We start from the raw sequence: 11,175 nt of genomic DNA on the forward strand, positions 1-11,175 counted from the left end.
AAAGTTATTCTTTAGAACTGTCCACAAATACAATCTGTGATAAATTGGACCTCTAAACTTTTTCTCATTTTGCTATTTAGGTAACATAACCATAAGAAATTAACTCTTAATAGTTACAAATCTTCATCAACAACTAGAAATTATCTTACTTAAAGATAATAAATACAGAAGAACTTTTATTATAGTTGTTACAGGACATCTCCATTATATTCCAGCTTTGAATCTAATGCCATTAGATTATACCACCCACATTACCTCTTTTCTTTTTTAATTAAAAAATTTTTTTTAACTTTTTTTTGATACAGCATTTCACTGTTGCCCAGGCTGGAGTGCACCAGCACCATCTTGGTTCACTGCAACCTCCACCTCCCGGGTCCAAGCCATTCTCCCACCTTAGCCACCTGAGTGGCTGGGATTACAGGTGCCTGCTACCATGCCTGGCTCATTTTTGTATTTTCAGTAGAAACAGGGTTTCACCATGTTCGTCGGGATGGTCTTGAATTCCTGAACTCAGGTGATCCGCCTCCCAAAGTGGTGGGATTACAGGCATGAGCCTCCACACCCAGCCATTTTTCACATTATAAAGCCAATGTTCAATGCATTTGTTTAATATCAGCCGACTTCACAATTTATATGAAACCAAGATATCAAGGCCAGATCAGAGAAAAGTAACATTTTTAAATATAAAATGTAGGCCGGGTGCGGTGGCTCATGCCTGTAATCCCAGCACTTTGGGAGGCTGAGGCAGGTGGATCGCCTGAGGTCAGGAGTTCAAGACTAGCCTGGCCAACATGGTGAAACCCCATCTCTATTAAAAAAAAAAACACACCAAAAACAAAAAAATAGCCAGGTGTGATGGTGGGCACCTGTAATCCCAGCTACTCGAGAGGCTGAAGTAGGAGAATCACTCGAACCCAGGAGGTGGAGGCTGCAGTATGCTGAGATCATGCCACTGCACTCCAGCCTGGGCAACAAGAGTGAAACTCCATCTCAAAAAATGATATATATAAAATGTGCTATCTAGCACTAGTATTACAAATACCTTTTAGTATGTCACTGAATCTCACGTGTAGACATACTCATAAATTTTTATTGTTTTATATTTCTGGTCTTTGAGAGTGTAAAAGTTTTAGAATCCATTATTTTAATAAATTACTTATGACACTGGATTATCTGCACTTTTTTCATTTCTCTTCCTATAAGCCTAAGAAATTAGGCTAGTAATCATGTTTACTTCATTATCGCAGATTGAAGAAAAATGTAGGAGAGGTTGGGCACAGTGGCTCATACCTACAATCCCAGCACTCTGGGAGGCTGAGGCAGGAGGATCGCTTGAGCCCAGGAATTTGAGACAATCATGGGTAACACAGGGAGACTCCCGTCTGTACAAAAAAATTAACTGATTGTGGTGGTACAGGCATGTGCTTATAGTCCTAGCTACTTGGGAGGCTGAAGCAGGAGGATCCCTTGAGCCCAGGAGGTTGAGGCTACAGTGAGCCATAATTGTGCCACAGCACTCCAGCCTGGGCAAAGAGAGAGCCTGTCTCAAAAAAGAAAAAAGAAAAATGCAGATATTTTGACAGAATTAGGAAAGCACTTTGATCACAAATATGTTAAACTTGATGATGAGATAGAGTTCAGCTGTTTCAAGAACACATTATGGAGAGTACAATAATTCAATCAGTGGGCAGTGAGAAAAAACAGAGACCTGTGGGTGTTTTAGTAACTCAGGAGCTTCCCCCATTAGAAGGAACTAAGAAAAGCACCATGCAGAGAGAATTCACGAATAACTTGCAGGAAAGAGAATTCAACATATAACTGCAGAAATGTGAGATTTGGGAAACTAAAAAACAAAACAAAAAAGGAAGAAAATACTACTGATTCTGGTGTTTACAGTCTATGAAGAACAAAAAAGAAATGAGGATCTCTGTAACCTCTATAAATATGGGAAGAGAAACTTCTTGAAAACAATCAATACAGAAAGGAAACTTAGGTTGCATCAGTATTTTGAAGTCCCAAATGCTATGGGGATAAACCCAAACAATTTTCTTTAAGGCAGTAAACAATTTAGGCTCAACAGCAGTTGAGAATGTGCTACTCTAAAAAGAAGTCCTAAAATACCTCTAGAAAGCTGATAGAATTTTAAGTCTAGTAATCATAAGTCCAAGACTAGTAACTTTATTATAGCCCTACCAAAAATCCAAGACTAGTAATTCTGTTTATTTTAGGCCTATAAAGGGGATCTTCAGATGTTCTCAGTTGGTTAAAATGACAATGAAATGTCTTCACAAATGTGGCTTCTGTAACAAATCAGCCTGAAGATGATAAAAATCAACCATTACAAACAGTTGTTCATCTAGAAACTTGATAAAGGCCACTGTATTTGTGAATATGATTCATATAACAGTAGTTAGTTGCAATTTTTAATAGGGAAGGGCTAGGAATAACATACAATCTGTAGTCTGTGATTAGGGGAGCATACAAGGTATATAACTATACACACAGAGAGAAACAGTTTTTATATGTAGCTTGTGAAATTGTTCTAATCATCTTCACCCATTTGTTGAGTGATTTTTTGGGTACTCCACCAACTTCTTCACCTTGATTAAACCTGCAAGTAAAGCCATTGAGGGCTCAGAGTTGAAGGGCAAAGTGCTACATCATTCAAATTGGGTTCTATCCACAGACAAGCAAAGACTTTAAAACACTGCAAAGATGAAAGAAAAGGGGGATGTAGTAAGTTATGGAAGAGGAGAAGAGAAATTCCTACTGCTATTAGTCTAAAAATTAAAAAAAAAAATAGGTAGCAAGAAAAGCAAAAGTATCAAAAAAAAAAGGTTTTTTTTTTTTTTTTTTTTTTTGAGAAGAAATTTTGCTCTGTGGCTGGAGTACAGTGGCACAATCTTGGCTCACCACAACCTCCATCTCCAGGGTCAAGTGATTCTCCTGCCTCAGCCTCCCAAGTAGCTGGGACTACTGGCAGGTGCCACCATGCCTGGCTAATTTTTGTATTTTTAGTAGAGACAGGGTTTCACCATATTGGCCAGGATGGTCTCGATCTGACCTCAGGTGATCCACCCACCTCAGCCTACCAAAGTGCTGGGATTATAGGCATGAGTCACAACACCCAGCCTCAAAAAGCTGTTAACTGATAATTCCAGCCTGGGCAATATAGTGAGATCCCTATCTCTATTAAAAATTTAAAAAATTAGCCAGGCGTGGTGGCTCATGCACATGGTCCCAATTACTCAGGAGGCTGAAGGAGGAAGATCTGCAGCCATGATTATGCCACTACACTCCAACCTGGGTGACAGAGTGAGACTCTGACTCAAAAATTAAAATAAACAAAGTGATAATGTATTTTGTAGAAAAAAAGCCCAATAGATTCCTGATAAGGGAAAGTAACTTAAAAGGAAAATTATCCTTAAGCTCAAGTGCAACCTTTTAAAGGAAAAAGCTAAATGTATGCTAGAATTTGTGAATTTCTCCTTGGGTGTGGGCGAATGGAATCTGAATATGAAAAGAAAGAGCATTTTTGTTTAAAGTCTGAATATTGAGAACGATCCAAGATGGCTGATCGCTAACATCCCGGGATTGCAGCTCTCAGGGAAGGCGCGGAGAACTAGAGGATGCCACACTTTCAGACAAATTCTGGTCGCTCACGGAGCAGAAGATCCCCCAGTGGAGGAAACATACGGGTGACCAGCGCGACTCTCGTGGCTGGCGCAGCGGTTCTGCCGCACCTCAGCCCGGCAGCTCTCGGAGCAGAGTAAACAGGTTCGGAGGACCCGCACAGGTCCACAGCAGGACACCAGAGCCCGGCACCTCGGCGCGGCAGCGCTTGGCGCAGAGTAAACGGGACCAGTTCCCCTTCTGACTGAGGTTTGGAGCCCCGGGAAGGCAGAGTCACCTACTACGGACACAAGAAGGAAGCCAGACAGGAGAATCCTGGGCAGAAAAGCACCATCAGTTTTAACGCCGCTGCTCTGGCCCTGGGAACTAACAACCTGGACCTCCACTGAAGAGACCTAATCTGAAAGTTGGTAATTTCAAAGACGACAGGAGGATAAATTTACAATGATGGGAAGAAACCAGCGTAAAAAAGCTGAGAATACTCAAAGTCAGAACGCCTCTCCCTCTAAAGATGATCACAGTTCCACATCAACAATGGAACAAGGCTTGATGGAGAACGAGCACATCCTGATGACAGACTCACTCTTCAAGGAATGGATAATAACAAACTTCGGTGAGTTAAAAGACCATGTTGTAGCCCAACGTAAAGAAACTAGGAACTTTGAAAAAAGGTTTGATGAACTCCTATTGAGAATAGACAACTTAGAGAGGAGTATGAGTGAATTAATGGAACTGAAGAATACAATACAGGAACTCCAAGAAGTATGCACAGGTTTAAACACTCGAATTGTTCAAGCAGAAGAAGGATATCAGAGGTCAAAGTCCAACTTAATGAAATAAAACGTGAAGAAAAGATTAGAGAAAAAAGGATAAAAAGGAATGAGCAAAGTCTCCAAGAAATGTGGGACTATGTGAAAAGACCAAATTTACGTTTGATAGGTATACCTGAATGCGATGGAGAGAATGAATCCAAGCTGGAAAATACCCTTCAGGATATTATTCAGGAAAATTTTCCTAAACTAGCAAAGCAGGTCAACATTCAACCCCAGGTAATACAGAGAACACCACAAAGATATTCCTCAAGAAGAGCAACCCCAAGGCACATAATCGTTAGATTCACCAGGGTTGAAACGAAGGAGAAAATACTAAGGGCAGCCAGAGAGAAAGGTCAGGTTACCCACAAAGGCAAGCCTATCAGACTTACAACACATCTCTCAGTAGAAACTCTACAAGCCAGAAGAGAGATATTCAACATCCTCAAAGAACAGAACCTTCAGCCCAGAATTTCATATCCAGCCAAACTAAACTTCACAACTGAAGGAAAAATAAAATCTTTTATGAACAAGCAAGAACTCAGAGATTTTATTACCACCGGGCCTGCTTTACAAGAGCTTCTGAAAGAAGCATTACACACAGAAAGAAACAACCAGTATTAGCCTTTCTAAAAATACACCAAAAAGTAAAGAGCATCAACATAAAGAAGAATTTACACCAACAAATGGATAAAACAGCCAGTCAACATCAAATGGCAGTAACCCTAAATTTAAACTGACTAAATCCCCCAATCAAAAGACACAGCCAAAACCCAATGGCATGTTACATCCAGACCTGTTTCATATGCAAGGATACACAAAGACTCAAAACAAAGGGATGGAGAAAGATTTACCAACCAAATGGAGAGCAAAAATAAATAATAAATAAATAAAAAGCAGGAGTTGCAATTCTCGTATCGGATAAAATAGATTTTAAAGCAACAAAGATATAGTGGTAAAAGGATCAATGCAACAACAAGAGCTAACAATCCTAACACCCAGATACGAGACTTAGATTCAATGAGACAGAAAATTAATAAGGATATCAAGGACTCGAACTCAGATCCGGAACAAGTAAACTTAATAAATATTTATAGAGCTCTCCACTTCAAATACACAAAATATACATTTTAGTCAATACCACACCACACCTACCCATAAGTTTAAATGAAACATTGATGGGCCATTATTAATACCCAATTTTTTTCAAAATAAAGCAATATTTCCATTTACTCTCCTTCTTTCTTCCTCTTCTTTACTTATTGATTTATTTTTTTTCTTTCTTTCTCTCAAAAAAAAAAAAAAGAAATCAACTTGTAAACCTCTAGATCCAGGTCAACAATGTCTCTCTCATTGCTTGATTCCCTTCCTTCCCTTCCCTCCCTCCCTCCCTCCCCGCTTCCTCCCTTCCTTCCTTCCTTCATCCCTTCCTTCCTTCATCCCTTCCTTCCTCCCTACTGTCCTTCTTCTCTCCCTTCCTGCCTTCCTTCCCCCCCCCAAAAAAAAGAGTCTGAATATTTATTTTTTAAAGATCTCTGGAGCTGCACTGTCCAGTATAGTCCATTGTCCATTAAACTCCATTAAAAATTAAAGGAAATTAGAAATTCAGTTGCTCAGTCGCATTAGCCACATTTTAAGTGCTCAATAACTACACATGACTAGACTAGTGGCTTCGAAAGTATTGATTTTATTAATAAACACTTCCATTAACACAGACGCTTTACTGGATAAACACTTATCCAGAGAAAGAGAATCTATTGGGCTTTAAAACCTAAAATGATGCATTTCTGTGAAAGGAGCAATCTGAAAACAAGAAAATAATAACTTCTCACTAAATTCCAAACCCCTTAGAACACCTGACATTTCCCAGGAATTATTTTCTAACCACTGTAAAGAAAACTGCATTTACATTTGAAAACAGATCAGGTCAAAGTCATATGGCTTACCTTCACAGAAATTTTTGATTTATGTTCTACAAAAGAAAAAAGAAATTACTAAACTATCCACCAAAAACACATTAAGGTGGTCATGCAAGAAAACTGTAATTAATATTGTTGTAAGATTTTAAGCTAGCAACATTATCCTTGAAAGCATTACCTTTAGATCCTGCCTGAGTATTCTTTTATAATGCAGTTCAAGTATTTACTTCTATTTCAATTTTGTTTTTTATCCTTCCAAGCTAAAACTATAAACAGAAAAAAAATGCGAAGGAGAAGATACCAAAGTACAGACTTTAAAAATGAATACTAAAAGTGACTTTAGCAGTTTACTTTGGTCTTACTATGAACTTTTCTCAAATGATAAATTCTTTACATGCAAAGGACATGATTAAATAAATTTCACTTGTATTATTCATCAGACAATAAGGATATTTGGTATATGCAAATATAATGAACACACAATATACTGGTACATTAAATATTCTGAGTCTGAATACTGACAGTAGTAAGCAGTGTTGTAATCTGATTTGGCTAGAAGTAAATTTAAAGAGGTTGGGGAAACAGTTTTTCTCAAAATATTTAAATATCACTCTATTACAAGCAAAAAGTCTGCTGAACTAATATAAATTTTACGTATGAATTTAAAAGTTAACATTTCAGATTTCTGCAACAAAACGTACCATATGGAGACAATATTAGCTTGGTTTTTCCATCCAGTAATTCAGTTTCAAGCTTTAAACCATCTCTGCAATAAAAAAGGAAAGTTGTCTGTCACTTTTAACCACAACATTTTAAATAGACAGAAATGTCTATTTGACCCTTGACAATAAATCCATTATTTTGAATTTATGCAGGAATCTTGTACACATCGAATCAGTCTTTCAATTAAAAACGTTATGCAAGGCGGGCACCGTCGCTCACGCCTGTAATCCCAGCACTTTAGGAGGTTGAGGCAGGTCAGAAGATCGAGACCATCCTGGCTAACACGGTGAAACTCTGTCTCTACTAAAAATACAAACGATTAGCCGGGCGGTAGCACGTGCCTGTAGTCCCAGCTACTTGGGAGGCTGAGGCAGGAAAATTACTTGAACCTGGGAGGTGAGACTCCGTCTCAAAAAAAAAAAAAAAGTTTTGCAATTCAAGATAAAACCAACAACTAAAGGAAGAAAATTATTCTTTAAACTCTTCAATAATACAAGCATTGCTATCATTAATCCAAACTTCATTTTGTTATTGGTAAACAATAAATTCAGTTATCATACCACCATTTAACACATAACTCTTGACTGGAAAAAATAATGCTGTTACCAAAACTCCTCACATAAGTTAAAGGACCAAGATACATTTAACCACGATTCATTAGTTTCATAATGAACTCATGACTAGCACATTCTATGGAGTGCTGGAGCACTGAAAATGTCTATTAGCAATACAAGGTTAGTAAATGCTTGAGCAGAGAGTACCACTTTGAATGTTTCAAATAATACATATTGACATTTAGTATTATGCTTTATATATGCATGTCAAAAGCAAAGGCATAAAGTAACAGTAGGTACTGCCAACAAAACTTGAACCAGTCTGTTAAGGTCCTAAATAAAAATTCCACTGAAAACAAAAATGGCAGTCCATACACACAGTTCGTAATTTAGAGAGAGAAAATTAAACCCAGCAAACCAGTCAAGGGAGAGAGACTGGGAAAGGTCAGATTAGGAACGCGAAATTTGCGGTGTTGCTCAGGTAGGGGAAATCAAATTACCTCAACTTAACTATTAAAGATAAAACACTGGAAAGAATACGTTTTACGGGTTTCCCTATTGCAGGGTTATGAACAGTTAATGATTATGTTGGTGAAACGTTACCAATAAAAGACCTTGAATGGCAAAGTATCTTCTGTGACGCACTGCACTGTAATCTACTTAAGGGACACACCATCTTATTTCCATATCCCCAGATTCTAAAACATAACATTTGCTGAACGATGTGTAGTTAAGTCTGAGTTTGGTGGCTTCTCATCTTCTTAAAACCAAACTTCCGAGTGATGAACACCATGAACCAGTCCTTTCTATTTATTTAATCCTACTTAAAGAGCGCCTACTAGTTGTTAGGCACTGGTACTACACCGATTTTTTGAGAAGCCTTGGTTCCCATCCTCGTGGGCCTAAAACTAATCTGGGCGCTCCAACATTCTGCTAGACGCCAAAAATAGGGTGGCAAAGAACCTGGGGCCTGGCCAGTAGAACTCCCCAGAAGCCGCCACGCTTCCTTTAACTACCTCGTCATTCTCTCCTTTTCTCCACACCTCCCTTCCCTTCCCATCCTGAGGTAAACAAGAGGCCGAAAAGGGAATCACAGGCAATTTTAATGCGCGAGTCATTAAGTGAAAACGTAAGGTCTCCCTCGCTCTTGTACTCGAGAACTGGGCTCTGCCCCTCTTCGGCGGCGCAGGTTGGGAACGTTCTCCGCTAAAGACTCCAAGGGATAACCCATACACACACGCCCCACTTTCCGCTGAGGACCACTTTTCTTACCCCAACTTACCCCAAGTTCATGGCCCGACCTCGCACTCTCTCCACAGAAAGCTACAGCCCCTAGTGTAAGTCGGTTGCCGCCGCCGCTTAGCAAGCGCTACGCCGATTGGATACAGGGGTGCCTGCGAGCTGGGCAAGTGGACCAATCAGGATGGGGCATGCTGGCGCGTCCGCTGAGTTGAGCTGGGGCTCCCGGGGCGAAAGCTGTGTTTGCCCCCAACCCTGCGCACAGTGGAATTTAGCCTGACCCGGCTTACGAGTCTAAGGCTTCGGTGGCGGAGACCAAAGCGCGCGGGGGAGGGCGTGGGCGCTCACACACACACACACAGCCGGTTTTTTTGGTCACTATTTGCAAGTAAGTTACAGACATTATAACCCTTAAACGCACGCGCGCTCACACACACACACACACACACAGACCCTTTTTTGGGTCACCATTTGCAAGTAAGTTACAGACATTGTAACACTTAACCCCTTAACATTGCAGCATGTAACTCCTAAGAATAGAAGTTCTATATAACCACAGTATCATTATTATGCCTAAAATAATTGATTTCATGATAGTATTCTCCCCTCCCTATTTAATTTTCCCCACTTGTCCAAAGAATACCTTATAGGCTTTTTATTTAGAAAGCAAGAGCCAATTAAGGATCACACATTACATTTGGTTAAGTATCTTTACTCACACTCTTCTCAGAAAAAAAAAATTAAAGGTATTAATTATTAAATGCTTGACAAACTTTTGTTTTATTGTAATATATGTGTTAAAATTGGCTATTTCTGCCATTTTCTTTTTAATTTTTTTAATTAAAAAAAATTTTTTTTGATATCTGGTCCTTGATTCATGTTTTTTGCATTTTTAAGTGACAGTTCCATGGTACGATGTAGTGGAACATCACCAGCATATTCTTCCAAAACCTCTTTAATACCCCCAAATAAAAATTCTGTACCCATTAAGCAATAACTTCCCATTCTCCTCTCCTCTCAGTCCTAAGAAATCTCTCCTCTTATTTCTGTCTCTAGGAATTTGCCTGTTATAGATATTTCATGTCATAAAAGTGGAATCATACAATATTTGTCCTTTTGTGTCTGGCTTCTCTCATATAGCATAATGTATTCAAGGTACATCCATGTTGTAGTATGTATCAGAGCTTCATATCTGTTTATGATTGAATAGTATTCCATTCTATGTATATAGCACAATTTGTTTACTCATTCATCCACTGATATACATTTGGGTTGTTTCCATCTTTTAGTTATTGTGAATAAGGCTGTAGTGAACACTGGTGTCCAGTATCTGTTTGAATCTCTATTTTCAGTTTTCTTGGTATCCACCTAAGAGTGGAATTACTGGGTCACATGGCAATTCTATGATTAACTTTTTGAGAAAACTACCAAATTGTTTCCATAGCGGTTGAAGCATCTTACACTTCTGCCAGCAATGTATATGAGGGTTCTAATTTCTCCACCCCATCACTTGCTTGCTTTTTCTTTCTTTCCTTTTTTTTTTTTTAAGAGACAGGGTTTTCTCTGTCACCTAGGCTGACTGCATTGGTACAACCTTAACACTGTAACCTCAAACTCCTAGGCTTAAATGATCCTCCTGTGTCAGCCTCCTGAGCAGCTAGGGCTACAGGCATGCACCACTATGCCTAATTTTTCAAAACATTTTTTTGTAGAGAGAGTCTCTTTATATTGCCCAGGCTGGTCTCAAACTCCTGGCCTCAAGGAATCCTCCCACCTCAGGCACCCAAAGTGCTGCTGGGACTATAGGCGTGAGCCTGTAGCCAGAATGATTTCTAAAATATGAATCTGCTTAATTCACTCTGCTGCTTAAAATCTCTCAATATAGGAGACCATCCTTAACTTGATAAACAATGTCTACAAAAATCCCCTGGAGACTGGGTGTGGTGGCTCACACCTGTAATCCCAGCACTTTGGAAGGCTGAGGCAGGAGGACTGCTTGAGTCTAGGAGTTTTCGACCAGCCTGGGCAACATAGTAAGACTCCATCTCTATTTTTTTTTTAAATCCCCTAGAGCCTAATATTCACACTTAACAGTGAAAAAATGGAAGCTTTTCCACTGAGATCGGGAAGAAGAGCAAGACAAGAATGTCCCTTCTTATCACTGTTTTTCAACATCACACTGGAAGTCTGAGCCAATCCTAAGACTTAGCCTTAGTCCTAGCTAAAACAAGAAAAGGAAATAAATATTCAGACTAAGAAGGAAGATATAAAACTTTGCAGATGCCTTAATTGTCT

The 11,175-nt window shown here is 39.2% G+C and overlaps 1 protein-coding gene across 9 annotated transcripts in view; it reads right to left on the reverse strand.

The window, feature by feature from the left end:
* CCDC66 (coiled-coil domain containing 66) overlaps positions 1–9,002 on the reverse strand; it is a 44,540-nt gene extending 35,538 nt beyond the window's left edge. For 3 of the 9 annotated variants that reach the window (XM_035273900.3, XM_035273894.3, XM_035273893.2), the window contains exons 1-3: positions 8,924–9,002; positions 7,066–7,130; positions 6,392–6,417 (exon numbers count right to left, since the gene is read on the reverse strand). In XM_035273900.3, coding sequence (XP_035129791.1) covers positions 6,392–6,417; positions 7,066–7,130; positions 8,924–8,934 — 102 coding nt within the window. In that variant the 5' untranslated portion in view covers positions 8,935–9,002. Of the gene's footprint in view, positions 1–6,391; positions 6,418–6,542; positions 6,631–7,065; positions 7,131–8,923 lie in introns of all 9 variants that reach the window. The other 6 variants (XM_078351853.1, XM_078351851.1, XM_035273895.3 and 3 more) reach the window with 3 other exon arrangements.
* Positions 9,003–11,175: the final 2,173 nt, after the last annotated feature.

Source organism: Callithrix jacchus, chromosome 15 (assembly GCF_049354715.1).
Source record: "Callithrix jacchus isolate 240 chromosome 15, calJac240_pri, whole genome shotgun sequence".
Classification (NCBI taxonomy): domain Eukaryota; kingdom Metazoa; phylum Chordata; class Mammalia; order Primates; family Cebidae; genus Callithrix; species Callithrix jacchus.